The 23,261-nt window shown below is 45.3% G+C and overlaps 1 protein-coding gene across 2 annotated transcripts; it reads right to left on the bottom strand.

Annotated features, from left to right (window-relative positions):
- Window positions 1-1,112: 1,112 nt before the first annotated feature.
- On the bottom strand, window positions 1,113-22,143 carry cacng8b (calcium channel, voltage-dependent, gamma subunit 8b). 2 transcript variants are annotated; one of them, XM_026999152.2, is made up of 6 exons: window positions 21,838-22,143; window positions 8,292-8,547; window positions 7,452-7,676; window positions 5,685-5,768; window positions 4,763-4,903; window positions 1,113-2,154 (listed from the first exon to the last, which is right to left on the bottom strand). In XM_026999152.2, the coding sequence occupies exons 3-6, from the start codon at window positions 7,672-7,674 to the stop codon at window positions 1,322-1,324; spliced, it is 1,281 nt and encodes a 426-aa protein (XP_026854953.2). In that variant the 5' UTR covers window positions 7,675-7,676; window positions 8,292-8,547; window positions 21,838-22,143; the 3' UTR covers window positions 1,113-1,321. The 2 variants fall into 2 exon arrangements, with proteins under 2 accessions (XP_026854953.2, XP_035387012.1); XM_035531119.1 differs by lacking the exon at window positions 4,763-4,903.
- Between the last annotated feature and the right edge of the window lie 1,118 nt (window positions 22,144-23,261).

The raw sequence follows: 23,261 nt of genomic DNA on the forward strand, positions 1-23,261 counted from the left end.
ACTTGTGAATCTCTCACTCGAAGAAGCGAAAAGGTGAAAAGTCAATTGGGACTGAGTGCAACACAGTGAAAGTTCATTTTGTTGGAGCGTTGCCATAGTGATGCTGGCATGGTCATATGACACAAGGAAGAGAAAAACACAAATGACATGACATGCCCCTAACACAAGTCTGACCCAATCAGGCCTCAGGGAAGTGTCCCAATGTATAGATGCTTACAAAGGAACCAACCACAGTTTCTGCCCCATACTGACCGCGAATTGCTACTCACTTCAAATAAAGTATCTATATCTATTTTTTTCAAATATAGTTATGCATAATTATAACATAACCTGGCATTTCTAAAGATTTCATATTGATTCTATCACCCTGTCCATTATTTTTATAAAGTTATTTTTTTGTAACATGTTTCTTTTTCTCCACCCTCCTTTGAAAGCACAGTTTCGGATAGAAGTCACTTTAAAGTAAAAGCTCTTAAGGAATGGCCTCTACTACCCCTTCTGTAAACATCTCTCTCCCTCTTTGTCCTGGCGTGCAACCTTGGTAATGCCCCAACAGAAAGACCACTGGTAAGGCTACAGCTATGTCTACTGCTACCAATGAACAACAAAAATAACACCATGGCAGGTTTCATATAAAAATGTCTTTTGTTTCAACACTTGGTCAGTTCATCATACTCTATTTTCCTGTTGACAGAACTGGAAGACAATTTACAGAATAAAGACTAAATTGTGTTATCAAAGGGTGGAAAGCAAAACATTTCCAGAAAACACATGAAAACAGATGCTCCCCATGAATTTGTAATGCTAGCTGTAATAATAATAATAATAATATTTCTCGTCCTTTATCAAGTTTAGACTCATGTTTCTGCATTGGCCAGTGTCAATGTATAGGAATCACAGTTGATGTCTTTGAAAATCCAAATCAAAAGTTTAAAACTAGAATCGTTTCCAACATCGTGAGCAGTTATTCCGCTTTATCATAAAGACAACAACAACCTCTCTCCTTCATTTAAAGCCAAATAAAAAAGGTAAACTTCACAGTATCCAATGATTATTGTTTAATTAAGTTAAATAGAAAGGCTATAAAACATCAGTATGAAAAGAAAAATGGAAGAATGTTGTTGTTGTTTTTATTATGAGCTGTTCATCACTAGTACAATCTTTGAATTGTATTTATCATAACGTGAAAGCATCTTCTAATACAGGAAGAAAAGGATAAGATCATTTCTTCCTCCTCTTTCTTCCTCCACTTCCTGCTGTCCGTCCTTTCCAGAACCGTCGTCTTCCTTCGGCCGAAGGCTCTCTGCTTGGCGTGGCCGCACTACACCGGCGTGGTCTTCCTGTTCAGCGTGTTGGAGTTGCTCTCGGCCTTTCCCAGCCGGTCTAGCGTGCTCATGCCCCGCTCCCTCTCCACCGTTGAGGAGGAGAAGGGTGGAGGCTGAAGAGGTGGGGCCACGGAGTTGCCGAGCACCGCGCCTCCGCCCGACGAGTTCCCCGCCCCTGGGTTGTGAGCCTTGAGCGGGGGCAGCGTGCCGCTCATCACCACAGCCCCACCTGCTCCCCCTCCCCCTTCCTTGGTGAAGCAGTTGTGGAGCTGGTAAAGCGTGGCGCGGTCCACCGTGCCGTAGAGCGGAGGTGCCCCCAGGCCACCCAGAGCCCCGAGCTTGGGGTCTCGCGAGAGGGCGTAAAGGGAGATGTCGCCGCCCGGCAGGGCCGAGTGCGAGCGCGAGTGTGGGTTGGGCAGCGTCGACACCGACATGGGGCCCTGTGACAGGAGGGCTGACGGAGGCAGTCCGAAGGCCTTGGCCCCTGGTGGCCCGCCCACGGGGGAGGGGTCCCGCGAGCGGGAGGGGTCGGTGGAGCGCGAGCTGGAGCGCGAGCGGCGACGGAAGCGGTAGCTAGGCAACCTCAGCATGGCGTGCGTGGTGCTCTTGAAGATGTCAGTGCGCGAGCGGCACCGGAGCTCCTTGTTCTTCTCGATGTAGATGTTGACAGCGAGCACGCCCACCATCTCGGCCAGGATGAACGACAGGCCACCGAAGTAGAAGGACCAGCCGTACGAGTACTGCCACTTCTTGTCTTCGTCCTTCTTCGGTGAGATGTCGCCCAGCGCCGCGGAGATGTACACGATCACACCGATGATGTTGCTCAGGCCTGCGGGTTGGCGAGAACACACACGAGCTCGGTGGGGCTTTTCAGAAACACACTCTATACTCGCGTGAGGCCCAGACCCCACCCTCCCTTAATGTCAGAGGATTTAAAGAATGCTGTTCAATTCTGTGCTAGGGCCACTCTCTTTGATGAGCCTCTACGCCAGCGATGACAAAAGCTTATTACACAAAGAGACGGGAGTGGCAGCCACGTCACAAGCGCTGCGTTTTCGGAGCGGATGCAGGGACAGAACTCGTGCACACGTTAGGGGTGGAGCCGAATGCCGTGTTGCGCAATGCACAAACTTTAACGCACATTTTAAAAAGCGTGTCGAATAACCCAGCTAGTGTCCCTCGTTATTGTGAGATAGTTTAATATAACGTTACTTTTCTTTTGCTTTCCATTCGGACCTGCAAGCGGAGTTTGTTTGACAGGAACGATATCAGCTCTGGCAGTGTAGTTACAAGCCAGCTGGTTCACGTCCACGCTGCACTCACCGCTCAGTCATAGTGTGCGTCAGGGACGCAGAGCGTTAACCACAGCTATTCTCACAGCTGCTGGCTCACTATTTCAACTTAGAAGATACAGACGCTTGTTTGACTAGGAGATGATTAGGTTAGCGTTTGCCTGTGAGCTCTGTACATTGGAGGCAGTGTAAAAGTGCACCTAATTGCTACTACACTTGACAAGGACGTTGACTATAAAGGGAGTGTTCATGTCGCATATTTGCAGCTCACATGGTCACAGAAACTACATTCACATTTACGTTTACGGCAATTAGCAGTCGCTCTTATGCAGAGCGACTTACAAAAGTTATTTCCTAATAGGATACATGCTTGTACAGTACAGTAGGTTAGAGTCCGATATACAAATGATCTAGAATACTGTAGAATTACAGGGATCACTGCTCTTGCCTAGCAGTACAAAACACATAAGGTCTCTTAAACAATGCTAAGTGCAATAAACAAGTACTAGAGTTTGTTAGACATCAGTGTAATAAACAATACCCTACAATAAGTATTAATTTAATCAGTCAATATAGGAGCAGGGTGAGTTGTCATTTACATATTTCATGCATAGATGGATCTTCAGTCTGTGTTTGAAGACTGCAAGGGACTCTGCTGTCCGGACAGCAAGTGGAAGCTCATTCCACCATCTGGGAGCCAGGACAGAGTCTCCATGCTTGTCTTCCATGAGACTTGAAGCATGGCATTTCAAGCTGAGCCGTCCTTGACCAATGACCTCATGTATGAAGGGGCTGGTCCATTTTTGTTTTTGTAGCGCAAGCACCAAGGTTTTAAATCTGATGCGTACAGTTACTGGAAGCCAATGAAGGGAGCGCAGTAGTGGAGTAACTTGTGTGAACTTCGGAAGATGGAAGACCAGTCATGCTGCTGCATTCTGGACAAGTTGGAGAGGTGTGATGGCTCTTAGAGGAAGACCAGCACGTAGTGAGTTGCAGTAGTCTAGCTTTGAGATCACAAGAGACTGCACTAACCGAAGGTGTGATCATAATTTTGGTAAGAATGGGTTCTCTTTCTCATCCTGATATTGCGGATGTAAAAAACATTCAAATCTTTTCTGGATGACCAGTTCTGGATGATGGCTTTCTTATTTGTCTGGGCCAACATGAATAAGGCCATCAGTGTGTTTCCAAATCTCCCCGTTTGATTTCATTTCCCAGTGTGCACCAGTGCTCATTGTGGCATGTTTCTAGTTAGATCTGAGGTATAAATGATCTTGGGCCAGTTTGTCTTACAGGGAATTAGGCTTTCCGCATGCCTCAGAAATTTTCCCTTTGTGTTCATCTGTGCCACATGCAATGTTGCTCGTTGTGATGTGTGATATCACCATGAGCCTGACTAAAGTCAGATTCTCCTCACGCAAAGAAACTTGTTTTCTGTTGAAAAATGACCGAATGTCTGGCCTGTGGTTATTTAAACTCTCAAACCTGAGCTGGTATTTTTCTTCTGATAAATTTTGTGTATATCACTGAATGTATCATGTTCTCAGTTAGTTCTGATGTATAAAATCACCAAGAGCCAGGTTAAATGCAGGAATTATTTACAGCAGAAATGGAGCCTAAAACATATTGAACTGACATTATACCCTTGGAATGAACTGAAATAATAAACAATTTAATTTGATTTTAATCTCATATTTATATTCACAATATCATGATGAGAAACAGAATCAATTTTTACCAAATTTATGATCACATCTTTATTTCCATGTGTAAAACATAAAGTGTGCAGCAAATATGCAAGGTGAACACTCCTTTTAGGAATAAGGAACCATCTTCGCTGAATAGGGAACGGTGAATAAGTAACCAATTGGAAACTCTGTCTTCACATGACAAGGACTAAGTTATTTGCGTAGCCTATTAGGCTAATTTTTGCTAGCTAGTCATTGTTACCTCCATAGTTAGTAGTATTTTTTTTGTCCATTTACTGCCCCAACCCCTAAACTATTTTACAACATGAACACACTTTTATTTGAATATAAATAATTTTGCTGCCTCAAACAAATACAGATACAGCTACAAACACTGGCCCGTCTGCACATCTGTAGGACATATCAAATAAAACCAGTGAGGAGGTGAAGTGCGCACCTGCCGCCACAAACAGGATCCCGGCCCCCAGAATGATGTTCCGCTTGCTCTTGTAGAAGCGACTGGCGGCAATGCAAACCCCGCCCATCAGCAGCAAGATGGCACTGAGGATGGGGAAGATGTTGGAGGCCCTAACCACTCCTAAAGGCGGGCGTGGAGAGAGGGGGTGGTTGGTGTGGGGCAGAGATAGAATTAGAGCAGTTAGAGGTTTAACGTAGCGGGGGGGGCGGGGTCCAGTCCAGGTCACACCCAACGTGGGTCCCTGTCTTATGCAAATATGCCAAACATTATTTAATCCGCCCCATCTGGGTAATTAAATCATGTCTCTGCAATGTGTGTGAGTGTGTGTGAATAAAAAAGTGTAAATAAACAAAAACAAAAACAGGAAAGAAGCTTCTTTTCCTAAGAGTCCAAGAGCCCATCTGGGACAGGCTTAGCTGGGACAGCGAAGGAAAATGCCAATGAAATACCAACCAAATGCCACCCAGAATGTGTGTGTGTGTTTGTGCACACATATGTGTGTGTGTGTATGTATGTTTGTGCACACGCATGTGTGTGTGTGTGTGTGTGTGTATGTGTGTGTGTGTGTCTGTGTGTGTGTGTGTGTGTCTGTGTGTCTGTGTGTGTGTGTGTGTGTGTGTGTGCACGCAGATGCAAAAACACGAACTACAGCTGCAGCTGACAGTGGCACAGTGCATCCCTGATGCTTTTCGGGTGATAGCATTCATCCCCACTCAAAGCCCCTCATGCTGAACAAAAAGGAGACTGCTGCTCTTTAAAACAGATGCAGAGAAACGAGGGCAGAAATGCACAAAAAACTACCCCCCCCATCCCTCACTCCAACCCTGACCCCCCCCCCCCCCCCCCCCCCCGTCATGGGCCTGCAGTGCCGAGAGATGGCACATGAACGTGGGTCTCTTACGTAAAACGTACTCCGCTCCATCGTGGTCAAAATCGGCGTCCTCGGGGAAGTGGTTGATCTGTGAGCACACGCCTCGCTTTACCCCTGCAGGGACGGGCAGAGGAGATCAGGGTGAGGAGGTCGAAACAGAGAGGAGCACACACACCAGGTCAAGTGGTCAGGGCAACCTGCATCAGTGAGCATCCGTGAGAAACAGGAACAGGACGTTCACGAACACACGCACACACATAAACAAACACACACACACACACACACACACACACACATACAACTGAAATTATGATGGCTGTGTATGAAAGCAATATCAACTGAACGAAGCAAGGTAATACACGTGGGAGTTCGGCATCAAATAATCTATCGATAGCCTGTGTGATCGAAGAATGCAGCAATAATGCAGCTGTCATGGTGTTATTCTGCATTCCTGAGTCCAACACAAACACAAGATGTAAAGAGTGTATAACGCAAAACCATTTGATAATAAATGTATAAATACTTAAATGCAAACTGCATACAGCACAAGAACTTAAACGCTTAAATACGGAACACAGAAAGACCCAGAGCCATGCAGGCAGTCGGATAGCTACCCACTCCAGTGCTTGGGGCTTAGTGCTGACAGACAAAATGGCGCATTATGATGACATCAGGAGGCACCATGATGGCGGCATAGCTGGTGGTGATGGTTGGCGTGAGAGTGTGATGGGAACGGAGGTGAAAGGAGGGACAGGCTCGCTTTCCATCCTCACTGTCATGTCCTCTCTTTTTAACGTCTCCTCATACAGATTAGTCTGTATGAGAAAGAAAAGAAAAGAAAGTTGGGAGACACAAGGAGTCGGCGCTTGACCTTGTGACCCCGACCTCGCTTCTGAGGGAGTGGCGTCAGAATCCAGCCTTACATCATTAAGGCGAGCAGAAAGGGACATTACCATTACGCAGCCCTGGAATTGCAAAGATCACACATTGATGCCACTCCTTCACCTTCTCCGTCTACAGGTGACCAAGACTCCAAGTGGAAGGTCTGACATCCATCATGCAGAGCCAAAATGGATTCCTTTCTTTCTTCACTTACTCTCAGGATACAGAGCTACTTAGCATCCATCTTGGCTGAAAACCCTTGGGGACTGTGAAGCTTACTTGACCTCTAAACCGTGCCAACCGTGCAGTACCACAGTTACCGGGGGGGGGGGTTGGATAGCAATGGAAGGGGGGTTAGCACTGAAAGGGTGATGTAGAGGCTTAGCTGTTCTTTAATCGGATGTGTTGTTTTCGGGGAGCTTAGCCTTGAAGCTAAATTTGCAGGGCCCAATGGCTGGGTACACACTGAGGGGTGTGAGTGAGAGTGAGATGAGTGTGAACAAACTGACGTGGGTGTGAATGGGAGTGACATGAGTGTGAACATGAGGTTCTAAAATGCTACCAATCCATCATTGACTGCCACCCCTTTGGAACTGGGCCTCCACATAAACAGAATAAATGGAAAAGAACAGCATTTGGCTTTCATACAGTCTTCCAGCTCATCATCTATGGTACAGACTAAATGGGAATTGCAGGAAAACTTCATGGGAATGAGTAAAATGGTGTCATATATCTGTCTTATATAATGTTTCCTCAAATTTATCACTCATCTGTCAAACTAAAGTCAAACAATTGCAAAAAATGCACCTCTTCTTTGTTACTTTGGAAATATCGGCTGCCACAAATTTCCATCTAATTCAGCATAAGTGCTGAATGCTCCTACACTGGAACTACATATCCCAGAAAGCCGCTGACCCTCCAGGCAGCAGATCCTCCAGAGGCCGGAGTGGGTGAGGGCTCCGGGGTCCTTCTTGTCCTTGTTGTGGGGATCGTCCTGGGTGACATTGGCCGTGCTGTTGCAGATGACTGCCCGCGAGTAGAGCCAGTAGTCCGTGCCGATCGCCACCGTCATCAGGCCGAAGGAGGCGAACGCCCCCACGATGGTGAGAAGGATCTGGATCCCCTTCTCACACACCATGCCTGGGGGGGGGGGGGGGTGTTAGAGCATGATGAGAGGTGGAGGAAATGACAAAAAGAGGGGCAGAAACAAAGAACCGTTCTCACGTGATGTGACCTGAGACACGAAATAAAGACATAAATGCGTCTGAAACCCAATGATGCCACAGCCTTTGGACTGGGAATCTGACACAATACACGCTGGGTTCCTGCCTGTCTTCCAGTTATAGTGATGCTAGCCAACGGTGTTTCTCTGTGGGTCACGTTTGCTAGCCAATGATGTGTCTCTGTGGGTCACGTTTGCTAGCCAACGATGTGTCTCTGTGGGTCACGTTTGCTAGCCAATGATGTGTCTCTGTGGGTCATGTGTGCTAGCTAACAGTGGGTCTCTGTGGGTCACGTGTGCTAGCCAACTGTGGGTGTCTGTGGGTCACATGTGCTAGCTGATGGTGGGTGTCTGTGTGTATTGGGCTGAACTGGGCAGTTTGTGTTCCCCTCCTGGTGTGTTTAGCTGACGCATGACCCTGTGTGATAGTGCATAAACACTCCCCCTGTCTGGTAGGAGGCATACACTAAGCCCTTATCTTCCCAAATAAACATTATAGAAAGTAAATACATTTAAAAATCTTAACGGATTACCTGATGGCGAGTTTCTGTCCTTCGACTCAATTTTGAAATCTTTCTTTTCCTGGTCAGATGAGAATGCGCTGTCCCCTCAATCCGCGCAGCATCCATGGACTATCCTCGCCCTCACGCCCTCCCTGCACACACTCACTCCCTCTGCTTCACTCTCTCTTCTCTCTGTTCAACTGCGCTCAAGAATGATGATATGGTTGGTGTCCCCTTGTTGTATAAATGTCTTTATTTGTTCAAAGCGTTGGTCATAGCTCACAGTCTAACAATGAGGAAAGGTGCAGAGAGAGAGAGAGAGAGAGAGAGAGAGAGAATGAGAAAGAGAGAGAGAGAGAGAGACCTTAAATCCTGTTTTCACCTGTTTGAAAGTCTAAGAAAATGTTTTCAGTGTTTTAAAGTTTGAAAAGAAGTCTGAATGGAGCTCAGGGGAAGGGGGGCATAGGGAGGTCTCTCCTGTTACCATGGCAACACTCTGGAACCTATAAGCTTTGTCAGCATAGAGAGAGAGAGAGAGAGAGAGAGAGAGAGAGAGAGAGAGAGAGAGAGAGAACCAACTGCAGCACATCTTTCTCTTTTCCACTTGAGAGCATTACAGTGAGACACATGAGGACACAATTAACACAATATGAACTATTTTATTCTGAGCATGAAAGGGAGGATCAGAAGTCTATGAGTACTAGAAAGCCACACACACACACACACACACACACACACACACACACACACACACACACACATATACACACACACACACACACATATACACACACACACACACACACACACACACACACACACACACACACGCGCACATACACACACACATGCGCACAACCAACAGTCACACAGTGCACATGATTTACCAAACATAGGCATAATGCAACTTGGTTATTGGCTGTTAATAATTCATAATGCAATATGGCACCACCATCAACATAGGCTGGACCCTGCCTGCATTATAAGCTTCCGCGCCAAAGATGTGGATTTGTAACAGCACGTACAAAACGTCCCTGTACTAAAAACAGCATATACAGTAAACCTATACATGGAGTTGTTTGAAGTCTTCCTGCCAGTCACACACACTGATATTCTTGCACCAAAAAAAGATTCTGCCTTATTTCAGTAATTGAATGCACAATACCGATCTCAATGCAGATTAAATTGCAAGATGTTGGTCACATTTAATTAAAAATGCAATCAAAACAAACATGTGCTGTTATTCAACTGCTCTAGACAAACATTACAGTAAAGCTACTTGTGATGGGGACTGTCACTTATTAGGGTTAAATGGGTGCCGTGTCTGCTGGCCCAGGGGGCCGGCCAGATGCTGACTCGTTGGCCCAGTGGTCAGTGTTCACGTTTACCTCCCGTTGGCCCTTGGTTTGAGTTCTGGGTCGTGACACATCTCAACAGGAGAAACATCTCATAGATGAGGATGACTTAAAGTGTGTTGATTTCACTTCTGTATTTATAAATCACATTTAAAAACAGCAGCAGTTGGTTAAAGTGCTGTAAAGTCAAATTAGCAAAAACTATAATCAGAACAATGACAATGCACAGACCTGTTTAATTAATGACAATGGACCAACAATAAAGACAAAAAGAAAACACAAATTTTTTTTTTACAAAGGCAGTAACGCGAAAGAAAAAGAACTCTCATACTGAGTTTTAAGGCAAGATTTACCAAGAACACAGTGTCACTGATGTTAAGCACCACTGTAACACAGTACCCTTGTCGTATTTTTTCCCAGTAGTCCTAGGAGTCCCATTATTCCCAGCCTAGTTCAGAATTTACTGCTTGCTAACTGTGTGTGAGTTACAATCCAGTTCCAAGAGGTGCTTTGCATCTAAGAACAGGTAATGCAGCCAAAGTGCACCAAAGACAGCTCATTCCAGAGTTTAGGGGCTATAACCGCAAATCTCCCCTGTGCATCACTGATTCTGGGACGACCAGAAGGTGATCTGAGTGGAACATGCCTCAGCAGAACGTGCAGTCGTAATAGGTCAGAGAGGTCATTTGGAAAGAGCCCGTTTAGAGATTTGTAGGCGAACAAAGAAAGTGTAAAAATGAACCGTAAAAGCCATCTGGGTCCAGTGGAGGGAGGCGGGTTTGGGGGAAACTCCTGCCTGTGTGGTCCTGTTAAAAGCTGGAAACATCAGAGGGAGACCTTATTAATACAGACACAAGGAAACCGAAGCAGGAGGAGACAAAAGCATGTAGAACCCTCTCAGAGTCATGAGGGGCCTTGGAGAAGGGTCGGGAAAGAGTCTGTCTGTTTGATTTAAAATCACTATTATGATTTATTATCACTCCAGATTCTTTTCACTAGGTCTTACAAATGGTTGCAAGAAGCAACAGACTGACCACAGAAACAGCAGCACCTAGAATGGTGATGATGATGATGATGACGATGATGATGATGACCATCGAGCTGACCAAACAATCCTCTGGCCGTCCAAAGAAACACAACATTCCTTCTGAGGTCCATGCAGGACAAATGGCTCCCTGCGTCCCTGCACTATATTGGACTGTTTGCACTTGTGTAGCATGTTGTCTGTTGCACTGTTGTTTTTATGTTGCACCATGGTCCTGGAGGAACATTGTCTCGTTTTTGTTGTGTACTTGTATATAGCTGAAATGACAATAAAACCTCTTTGAAATTGAACTTTGAACTTGAACTTGAGGGTGAACACACGGCAGGGAAGTCCGTTTTTCTGAGCTTGTCTTCTTCCCGTGGCTCAGCAGTGCGGAATCACCGTACCAAAACCCCATTAGAAACTGGGGGAACACACACTTAAACACACGGCTCAGACGATTCCTCTGGACGTGGCTCACCCAGAGCGGCTGGCCAACTGCGGTTCACCACGGGGAGCGTGGCTCCCTCCGACTGCGGACCGAGCCACTCGCTGGGCCGATCCGGACGACTGGAGCGAGTCCCGTGCGGTGCCCGGTGACCACGCCTCCCTGACTGAACAGCCTGTGGGCCAGCTTGAGAAGCGGGAAGCAAAAGGTAGGAATCTTTCCAAGATTTTTGCGAGAAGCCAGAAACACTCACTCAGCATTACATCCCCAGACCTGAGCTCTACCAAACAAGGCAGAAATCCACCGGGAAAGCAATCCTGTGCACCTGTGTCTCCCAGCTCTCCAGATGGAGACGAGTGGGGCGAGATAAGTGAACAGCACAGGACAAAGAGATTGGGCAAATGTGTCTGGCCAGTGCACCTGTCTGCTCCTCTAGAGCTACACACACACACATCAAGCTTCACACACACTGCAGTCTCAACCCCAGCTGGCCACAAGGCTGACATCTACAAATAATGCCACCTCAATATGGAGCAGATCAGAGCAGCCCGCGGGAGGTCCTGTGGAGGTCAGAAGCCACGCCCCCTTCCTGTCCATCAATTCCTGGCTCCGTCTGTGCTACAACCGCCCTGTAGTGGGCGATTGACTGATTCTGGCCAGGGTGATTGGGTGTGATGCCCACCTCAGACTCCTGTCTGTATGCCTTACAGCGGCTATCTCTCCCACAGCACATCCCATAATGATGCATCACTTATCACACGCACACACACACACTGCCATTCAGGAGAAATCACCAAGGAGACGTTTCAGATGTTGCCTGGTTTGCCTTCATCTACCACACTTCTTTGCATGACATTCAAAAGAAACACAAAGCCTGGAAGATGCAGGAATCATGAATCAATCATTCATAAAATGGGAAAAATTAAACACTGAACGTATCATTCCTTCCCTCCCTCTCTCTAGTAACATGAATTTTCTCGTCATCGTCCGCGTGTGCGCATGTGTGTGCACGTGTGCCAACTATGCCCGGGTTTATAATACAACGCACTAGCCTCCCTGACAAACCCTAATAGCCACGCACACACATATGCGTGGACATAACATTCAAGTCAGAACACTCATAGAGACAGCTGCACATGCGTTTGAGTGATGGCAAAACACTAACCCCACATATTTATTTATGTTTATTTATATTCACACCAGGAGAGCTGTGAGGATATGCGTAGGTAGACCCACTGGTGCTTACACTGGAACACATTTCCTCCACTAAGACACTGCCGCCGGAGCTTTGAGTCCATGTGACGGAGGAAAAATGACACCAACCAGCCGATTTGTCCGCTGTAATTACTCACGCCGTATATCTAAAGCGCTAAAAAGATGCACAATGAGTAACTTGTCAGAATTGTGGGCAATTATGAGTCAGTTTAAACAAATGATGTTGTAATTGAGAGAACCGCAGTCATAATTATGGGCAACACGTCCAACTGCTGTGACTCGTGAATCAAAATCATCAGCACACAAGCCTGTGCTTTGATCATGACAAAGAGATTCCCATTATGACCTCTACTAGATATGCCTCACGAGAGTGCAATAGATAGAATGAGAGAGAGAGAGAGAGAGAGAGAGAGACAGACAGACACAGAAAGAGAGTGAGAGTCAGAGAGAGAGAGAGATACAGGCAGAGAGAGAGAGACAGACAGACACAGAAAGAGAGTGAGAGTCAGAGAGAGAGAGAGAGAGACAGAGACACAGAAAGAGAGTGAGAGTCAGAGAGAGAGAGATACAGGCAGAGAGAGAGAGAGAGAGACAGACAGACACAGAAAGAGAGTGAGAGTCAGAGAGAGAGAGAGATACAGGCAGAGAGAGAGAGACAGAGACACAGAAAGAGAGTGAGAGTCAGAGAGAGAGAGAGAGAGAGAGATACAGGCAGAGAGAGAGAGAGAGAGAGAGAGAGAGAGAGAGAGAGACAGGCAGACAGACAGAGAGAGAGTGCAGTGCCGTATGGAGTCAGCTTGAGAGGTTGGTATTGGATTGTTGTTTGCTTTTGTGTAAATCATGTCACTGTCCTTCAGTATTTTTAATTGAAATGTATTTACATATTTTCATATAACTGCCATGTAACTGTAATTGTCAATATCCAGGCTAATGTACCAGTGTTATTATTTTGCAATAACATGATGGATAGTTCTGAATATTTAAATATTTTTCCTTTTTTTTAAACTTGACACATTTTTTAACAGACGAGCATACACAAAGTAGAAACCCCATACTAATGGTGGACAAAGACTGCTAAAAGGCATTCTAAGGTCAGCACAGCCATGACACACTGAAGAGTCGGGTGTACAAGCCCGTGAAATCACACTAAGTAATGCAATGTCTAGATGAATTTAGGGGAAGGCTTGTCTTGCGCTGCTAATAGGCTGAGGCAGCGGGCCTGTGTACGTGTATGTGTGTGTGTGTGTGTGTGTGTGTGTGTGTGTATGTGTGTGTGTGTACGTGTGTGTGTGTGTGTGTGTGTGTGTATGTGTGTGTGTGCGCGTGTGTGTGTGTTAGTGTGTGTGTGTGTGTGTATGTGTGTGTTAGTGTGTGTTAGTGTGTGTGTGTGTTAGTGTGTGTGTGTTAGTGTGTGTGTGTGTTTGTGTTAGTGTATGTGTGTGTTAGTGTATGTGTGTGTTAGTGTGTGTGTGTGTGTGTGTATGTGTGTGTGTGTGTTAGTGTTTGTGTGTTAGTGTGTGTGTGTGTTAGTGTGTGTGTGTGTTAGTGTGTGTGTATGTTTGTGTGTGTTAGTGTGTGTGTGTTAGTGTGTGTGTGTGTTAGTGTGTGTGTGTATGTGTGTGTATGTGTGTGTTAGTGTGTGTGTGTGTTAGTGTGTGTATGTGTTAGTGTGTGTGTGTGTTAGTGTGTGTGTATGTGTGTGTGTGTTAGTGTGTGTGTGTGTGTTAGTGTGTGTGTATGTGTGTGTGTTAGTATGTGTGTGTGTTAGTGTGTGTGTGTGTTAGTGTGTGTGTGTGTTAGTGTGTGTTAGTGTGTGTGTGTGTTAGTGTGTGTGTGTGTTAGTGTGTGTTAGTGTGTGTGTGTTAGTGTGTGTGTGTATGTGTGTGTATGTGTGTGTTAGTGTGTGTGTGTGTTAGTGTGTGTGTGTTAGTGTGTGTGTGTTAGTGTGTGTGTGTATGTGTGTGTGTGTTAGTATGTGTGTGTGTTAGTGTGTGTGTGTGTGTTAGTGTGTGTGTGTGTTAGAGAGCCGTGGAGCGGGGCAGAGAGCTGACAGCAGTAATAAAGGACCTGAGACCAACACCTGCGTTCTGCTGCACTGTTTTCCATGCAGTCACCTTCATCAGCACTCCCCCTCCCTCCACGACTGCCCTGGTCACTACCCCGTCCAAAACCCTGTCCCTCCGTCCCTCCCTCACCCCCCTGGTCGCTCAGGCCCACATGATGGCCCGGGGGGGGGTCACAAGGTGTGCGGACGCCTCACATCCGCCTGAGGCGCCGTGACGGAGCCGAGCCCCTCGGTTTCGGATGTTTAGCCGTGCCACTGTCACTTGGATCTGCTCCGCCTATGCGCACCACCTCTTCCTGCCCTCCACTGGCGAAATTCACAGGCTTCATCTGTGTCACTTACGTAATCCTAACCTGGATTGGTGGCCATCTATAATGCACCAGCATTCATTACCAGAATGACTGAGACCTTAGTGACACCCAATACAATTTTCAGCATTAAATGAGTTCCTGCAGAATGAGGATACAGTTGTTCATTTACAGAAGAGAAAATCATTAGCTTTATTCTGAAACCAACCCCAGAGCTGAACTGGCCCATTAACCGCTAGCTCTTTATTGTCTACAACCACCAAGCTCCCTTTTACAGCTCTGTAAGTCATTGCTTATTATAGTAAACCATTTTGTACCAGTAACAGGCTAACTAGTAACATACTCGGCTCAGAGAACAGGCATAAAAAGCAATGAATTCAGCAGTGATGAATAGTTGCTGTAGGACAGTTGGCTGTAAACCGCTCATTACTATGAAGTCACGTGTGTAATATTATTACTACTTGTACCCTTTACTCTATTTAGGACTGCATTCGTCTCCCTGCTGAGGCAGGACTGCATTCGTCTCCCTGCTGAGGCAGTAAACACCTACAGCATTACCTCTGCTAAATTTGACTGGAAAAGAAAATGTCTCCACAATCCCACTGATCAAGTGCATTTTGGAATAATATCGCCTTGACGCAAACACACACGTGCACATGCACACGTGCACATGCACTCACGAGCACGAACGCACTCACACGTGCACCTGCACTCACACGCATGCACGCACGTACACACAAACGCACTTTGAGCACTGCACAAGTACCTGGACTCCTTTATCCAGGCTGCTCTAAAAAAAAGCAAATGAGTGCAAGTAAATGAGTGTCCTCTGTGCACTCACAGTTCAGTACAGTGTATTAATAATAGAGAATGTTAATAATAAACTATTAATTATAGTGCACTAATAATAGTGTATTAATAATACTGTACTTATAGTAGTGTATTAATAATAGTGTTTTTCGGGATAAAGGGAATTTCCACTAAAAAACATATGCATTTAATGACATATTCTGGAACTTTTTCAATGTATTTCTGCTGGGCCTGTTTCTGCCAATGATGCTTTCACTGTGTTTAATGTTAAACCTCAGCAATACTAAGCCATGCAGACATACTGGTCGGTTATGTCTGGAAAATGAACAGTAGATTGAATTCATTCATGGAGCTTCTTTCTTACATTTTACTAACTGCACATAATGGCTGCATACTCCTGTAGATATAAATATTCTGAACGGACTGAGTACCACACTTTCCCCCTTTGAAGTTCCCTGTTGTGGCCAATGCCACGCATGGCGTGTGGGAATATTAGCATGGTAATGACAGTATATCGCTCACTCAGCCTTAGCTGAACACAAAGGACTTGCATCACAGCATGCTGGCAAAGGATTTTATTCTGTGGCCAATCTGATCTGTTTCTGCAATAATACCATGCGAGCAACAATGCTCAGTTCCCCAGTGTGCAAGTATCTAAGAAAAGGGTCCACGTCTGTGCCAATGTGTCTGAATCCAAAGGCCACTCAGGGGTTATGCCATGGTAAGATTCACTAAGCATTCTGGGTATTTACTCTGACAACACTATCTTTAGAGTAAAACTAGTTTTACATGCTTGGATCCTTAGCCCATTCGGGGGTTATGCGATGGTAAGATTCACTAAGCATTCTGGGTATTTGCTCAGACAACACTATCTTTAGAGTAAAACTAGTTTTACATGCTTGGATCCATAGCCCATTCGGGGGTTATGCCATGGTAAGATTCACTAAGCATTCTGGGTATTTGCTCGTTTTAGAGTAAAACTAGCTGTACATGCTTCTGTTTTGTCAGCCCACTTATCTGGCAGTTACCTAAAGCACAATGCAGGCTGCCCTTATGGAGTATAAATGTCCATGGTTGTAATAGCTAGACTTCCATTTCTGACTCTTCCACAGACACACACACACACACACATACACACACACACACACGGAAAGGGAGAAGGAAGAAGCTTCAGCCAAAACAAGGCCTGGAGGGCCAGAAGGAAGCCGGTAACTAATGCCACTGGGAAGCCAGCAACAGCTTTGACAAACCTACAGATGTCACTGGCTGAGCGAAGAGAAAATGTGGATCAGTCAGCAGTTTCCAGAACGCTGCACAATGTCAGCCTCTATTGCAGAGTAGCAAGAAGGGAGACGTTACTTAAACATCACCGGCGCAAAGCTCCCCTGCAGTCAGGATAGAAGCGCCTGAAGAACCTGCCACTAAGAGAGGAGCGGAAAGAGCTTTGGTCAGAGGAGAAGAAGATAGAAAGCTTTCACTTTACGCCAAGAGTGACGTTTGACGCAGTTTGGAGTGATGCGCGGCAACACCACGCCAGCTTCTCGGCAGCAGGGACTGGAGGACTTGTTAAGACTGAAGGACACATGGGAGTAGCAAAATACGGATAAATGTTACAAGTCTGTTTCACACCAGTGTGGTGTAGCCAAGGACAGGCTCTCAGCTGGTTCAGGCTAGCCGTCACCGGAATGCCGTTGGGAACAGCTGGTTGGAAAGATTTGCCAAAAAACTTTGAGAGCTAAAGCAAATCTGTTGAATAATAATTTTTTTAAAAATGCTGAAATTTATTGTACTTTTTAAAAAAGGCTGTACACCTCATTTTGTAATTTTGCTAATTTTAATGTCATGGGTAAGATTTGAATACTTTTGCAAAAGATTATATATTAACATTAACATATTAATCTAACCGAAGCATCACATACAGATCACATGATCAACATATGAAAACCCTTAGTCTAGGTGTATAGGATATTCAACAGACTGTTTCACAGCAGAAAGAACCATTACAGGTTCTTTCCCACCAGAAACCACAACAATACATTACAATAATCACATCACATTACAGCCTGAAGACCATACGTGCACAACGAAATACTGGGAAATGTTACAAGCAGGTTTGTATAAGAAAGACTGTACATGAATATCAAAATATGAATTCCGCCAAAAGAAACGACATGAGACTGTTATTCAATACAAATCAGACTATCAAAATAAAACCCCCACCAAATTACAGTACTGTCACATCTTTAAACCCCAGTCTGCTTTGAAATATTTGCCTGGGAGAAACCTTGCTGATGCAGTATAACTACCTTGTGTCTTGCCATGATGTATGACGCTGTGACATGAAACTGCCTTCCACAACCTCATCGTTTGTAGCAGAGTTTGGCTGTTCCTCATCCAGTCTTGAGCCTCCTACACAGCTGTTTCTGTTTCGCTCAATGAATGTGTTTCAACCTACATATGAAAATAATTATTTTTATCACCTGTTTGGTATAACTGATTACTCATACACCTGACTATAATCCTACAAATCCCTGACTTTGGTCAAGTGTACCTAGAAGCATTGATGCTGTTTTAAAAGCAAAGGCTGATCACCAAATATTGATTTGATTTACATTTCTCTTTTGCTCATTCACTTTGCATTTTGTTAACTGACCAAAATAAACTATTAACGCTTCTATTTTGGAAAGCATTCTCACTTCATTATTGCAGCATTTTCCCGCACCTGCCTAAAACCTTTGCAAAGTACCGTGCATCACAACAAACTCTTGCAGATTAAGCTTATCATTGCTGATATGAGCGTCAGGCGTGGGTCAGGTTGCAGAATAAAGGCCCAAATATACTGCCATCATCACATAGCCATTTTAAGCTGTTCTGGTAGCCATTCATTCTAGGTACAATAGCAGCAGACATGGAGACCTTGATATGAGATGTCACACATTCATTACTGTTGTGAAAAACAGAAGGAGATACAATTACTGAATCAAGTAGAATGTGCACTGTAAAAATTATTGTACATTTACAATATTTGGCAGAAGCTCTTATCCACAGAGTTTTACTAGATGATAATCTTGATGTTTTTTTATGATCTTGATGTCACCAACACCTTGCTTTACCTGTTTTATCAGGTAAAGTACAGGAGAAAAGCTAACTAATAAAACAATGAATAGAGCACTATTGGATTTATTGCATGAGCATAGATGATTGGCTAATCATTAAATTAGATTATTTCTGTAGTCTCAGTAGCATCCTACATTCCACCAGAACATCTGATAACTTGTTTTTACTTTGAAATTGAATATAGTAGAGTGCTTGGTTAAAGCTGCTACTGTATCCCAGCAGAAAGCCCATCTTAAATTATACATTTCCTAACGAAGATAATAAGAGACTCAGGGAGTCATAAAAATTAGATTCAGAAGAATTATACTAAATGTACAAACCCTTACTCATGTTTGTATTCAGAATAAGTTTTTCTCAGGGACAACACACTTGCATTACTTGTTAGCACCACTATTGGGTAAAAATAAAAAAGCAGAAAGAAGCCACATCTGGATAGCAGCACCGAAGCTCTGGCCACATGAGAAGTAAGCGGAACAATCACTGTAAATCTGACTTCCTTGAAGATGGCTAATCTAGAGGCATAGCTCCATGAGGTATGTTTGATGTGTTGTGGTGAAATAAGGTCAAAGCATCATCCGTGGGCCACTGCCCGTGCTGGAGGTGGTTTACAGCCAGCTAGATGTGCGCTAGGAAGCCATTTTCCAAACACACATAAATCCCTGTTTGAACACAGACCTCATGTTTCATTCTCTGTGTGGCAGAGATTTGAAAACTGACTGACATTGAGAATATGCTCATCTTCGCACACATATACACACACACACGCACGCACGCACGCACGCACGCACACACACACACACACACGTTCTTAATTTAAGGCAGAGAAGCCTCATTCTGGGACAAATTTAGTCACTATAGAGACCTTCTCTGTGTGGAAAAATTAATTATCAGTTCTTTGGCTAACTCAGAAGAGATCAACTGTGTATGTATGTGTGTGTGTGTGTGTGTGTGTGTGTGTGTGTGTGTGTGTGTGTGTGTGTGTGTGTGTGTGCGTGCTGCGTGTGCACGTGTGTGATCTATGTCTTTAATGTCATGGCTCATATAGGCTTAATAGGTTCTGAGGAAGTCAGAATTTGGACGAGTGCTTCTGGCAAACAGGAAATAAGGTGCCTCACTACAGCAGTGATTTGTAAACTGCAGACTTTTTGCAAGTAAATGCAAAACTCTGTGGAGACAGACAGACAGACAGACAGACAGACAGACAGACAGACAGACAGACAGACAGACAGACAGACAGACAGACAGATAGACAGATAGATAGATAGATAGATAGATAGATAGATAGATAGATAGATAGATAGATAGATAGATAGATAGATAGATAGATAGATAGATAGATAGATAGATCATTTAAATGGCAGTCACAGTTTGTTTTTTTTTATCTTAGGGAACTGTACCTTACTGGCTTATTATGTGGCATCAAGCTGTAGGCCTCACGATAATAATGTACTGAAAGTAATGTATCGAATGTAATGTACTGAAAGTAATGTATTGATTTTAATGTATTGATTGCAATGTATTGATTGCAATGTATTGCCAGCGATGTACTAACAAAGGCAACAATTATTTCAATGCTGCTGTGATACCAGTCTATCTCATTTTAAAAAGATATATATTCCTGATCAGCGTGTTTTTAAAGCAGCTTTTCAGAAGTCCCCCCAAAAACCCACAAACAATTTATCACTGTCTTAAACATGCCGTGAGCAGATGAGAACGTTCCACTTAAAGTACACAGAGATCTGGTCAGTCCCACAGCGCTGAGGATGAGGCTGAACTTCCACACACCATCAGCAGCCGCTCGCAGCTCTTGGCTGCTGTGCAAGGACCATAAATGGCACTCGTACGACGGGAAAAGGCGACCGTGTTGCTCCATCAGTGTGAGCTACAGTGGAGTTGCCTTCCTCTCAAGGGAGGGACACCCACGAAGACTCAGGAGGATATCGTCAGCCGCCCTGGACTGTGGACAAGAAGAAGGCGGAAAACCACGACCGCATCGCACACATGTCCACCTTCTCCACACTCTCTGCTATTACCGGAAGCCACAGATTTATTGCGCATATCAGGAGCTGCCTCTTCTTACAGGAGGCTGAGGAAGGAACTGACTACTGGAGACTTTTCTCCCAATCACCCTAAAAGAAGAGAGGTGATCTCATCGCCGTGCTTAATATAACACTCTAGGTGCTGGAGCGATTTTTTTATTTTATTTTCTTTAATTTTCCTCAACTGAAATTCAGTTTCTTCACATTTTTTTCAAACTAAATCAATGATATGGCAGCTTGACTTGCTTATTACAGTTCGCACATCTATGGATAAGCTTTTCGCGGCCACACCATGAAATGAAAACTTTTATACTGGAGGCGAATACTGGTTCCTCACCAGTACTCCCATACCGCCGTTCGTCAGTGTGTCTAAAACAACATTCTTTTGCGAGCCCGACGTGTTTGGCCTATATTGTGAGACGCAGTGAGGTGGGCAGTAAGTGTGCTTCCGCCCTCTTTGGGTCCCTTAATGTGGGGGACGATGGGCCCTAGACAAGCAGACATGTTCCTGCATCCTGTGCCAGAGAACCCTGATACACAGAGCCGTCTATCCTCACGCCCGCCCGGGCTGTACCGCGCGTACTACCTGGTTTCTGCTCAAAGCAAGCGAGCGGAGCAGGCTTTGCGCCGACGCGAGCCGCAGTGCATTCATTAGGGGCTGACTACCGGAGTGCACCGAGCGCCCCAAGGACCGAAAATGGATGCTTTGGCACTACGCGACCGGCTCGGCGCGTTATAGCGCATCCGAGCTCAGCAGCGCAGATCATATGATGCAGTCACGGCGAGCAGTTCGCTAAATAATCCAGCACAGCCAGCATAAGGAAAAAGACGAACACGCGCCAGTTACGGAGGGTGCATTGGTGGTGGCCGTGTCAGCGCACGGGATTTGGCCAGTACGACTTAAAATACAAGATCATTTCAAAGCGTTTTAGATGCACTCCGATGCAGGACGAGGTAACCAAGGTTGTCGACCTGCATAGTCACAATTGTCTGCAAATATTCTTTTAACTCGTTTGATGAGATTGCACACAGTGAGTGATGACAGCCTGCAAGCTTGCAGTTTGCAGTTGATTGATTCTGTTCGCTGCATTCCACATGGACGCGCGAGAAAAGACAAAAGCAGCCCAAATGGCAAATCTCGACCACCCCAATTCCCCCTTTACAAACGTGAGTGTAGCTAATACAGCGATCTTACCCGCTTAGTTGGTTGCCTTTTCGAAGAACGTCGCACTCTCGAGAAGAGGACAGAGCGAAAGAAGTGAGGCTCGGAACGGATGTTCTGAAAACGGCGCACAACTCGAACAAATGAAACAACGGGAGCTTATTTGTGGCAGGTCGTCTTTTATAACGGAGCTAAAAGAAGTGTGATTAGAGTGTCAGTCTTCCACAAGACAGAACGGTGTAGAGAAGATTTGCAGCGCGCACAAGGCTTCACGTCACTGGACACGAATTTGTCCACAGCGCGAGCAGCCAATGTTTTCTCAACGCGACTGCGTATACCCCGCCCGCACCGCAGCGCTCGCGCCGCTCGTCTGTTCATTTCCCTGCCTAAAAGAAAGAGAGAAACTTGTCGCATCTCGACTCTTTAAACGATTAGAAGACGTGCTTTTCGCAAGCGTAACTGCCTCGTGTTCCTTCGCGGTGTTGCACTTGCACGCTGCACAACTCACTCCGTGGGGCTTTTTTTCAGAATGAACCGTGTGCATGACTGTGCGTGCGCGTGTGGAGTAGGTGTTTTGATTTTCGGCGTGAGCGTGCTGTTTCTTCAAAGAACCGGGTATTTGTTTGAAGTGGGACACGAGAGAGGGCAATGTAACCGAAAGAGATGGCGAGCGGTCCTTTCTTAACGAAAGGTGGTGTTATCTCGCCTTTGCGAACCTTCGAGTACCGCAGCGAGAGAGAGAGAGAGAGAGAGAGAGAGAGAGAGAGAGAGAGAGAGAGAGAGAGAGAGAGAGAGAGAGAGAGAGAGAGAAGGGGGGATGGACTTTAATGCGACAGATGTCTGAAAACTGGCTTCGCAAGAGCGGGCAAAACCTCTATTGCTTAGACTTTAAGACGTTAAGAATTGTGCTGCTGAAATGATCGAGTCGACAAAACAGCACCCGGGTGGTGGTAAGTTTTCATGTGGAAAAGGCATCATACGAGCTCCGGTTTGGGCTGCAGGTTAAGCAGTAATTATTCTACCTCTAATTATTATTCTACCTCTAATTATTTTAAAGTAAAAATCTCGATGCGGGGTTGCCAGTTTAGCACGTGGCTTTCACAGAATAGCCTACTCTTATTATCTAAACTGTCAAATAGGTAAATTCGCGCGCGTTAGCCCAAATACTGCAATATTACTGTACAGTGAACTATGACCTTCAAAGATTTTCGGGCCGATCATTCTCTCTCTCTCTCTCTCTCTCTCTCTCTCTCTCTCTCTCTCTCTCTCTCTCTTTCTCTAACACACGGAAAACGAGGGAGAGTCAAGAGCAAGGATTGGCTAATGCAGAGTGACAGTTATTTCATGCAGTAATAGTGATGGTGACAAGAGCTCCACTCAACCCTTTACTCTCTCTCTCTCTCTCTCTCTCTCTCTCTCTCTCCCTCTCTCTCTCTCTCTCTCTCTCTCGCTCTCTC

The sequence above is a fragment of the Electrophorus electricus genome, chromosome 10 (genome assembly GCF_013358815.1).
Source record: "Electrophorus electricus isolate fEleEle1 chromosome 10, fEleEle1.pri, whole genome shotgun sequence".
In the NCBI taxonomy this organism is placed as follows: domain Eukaryota; kingdom Metazoa; phylum Chordata; class Actinopteri; order Gymnotiformes; family Gymnotidae; genus Electrophorus; species Electrophorus electricus.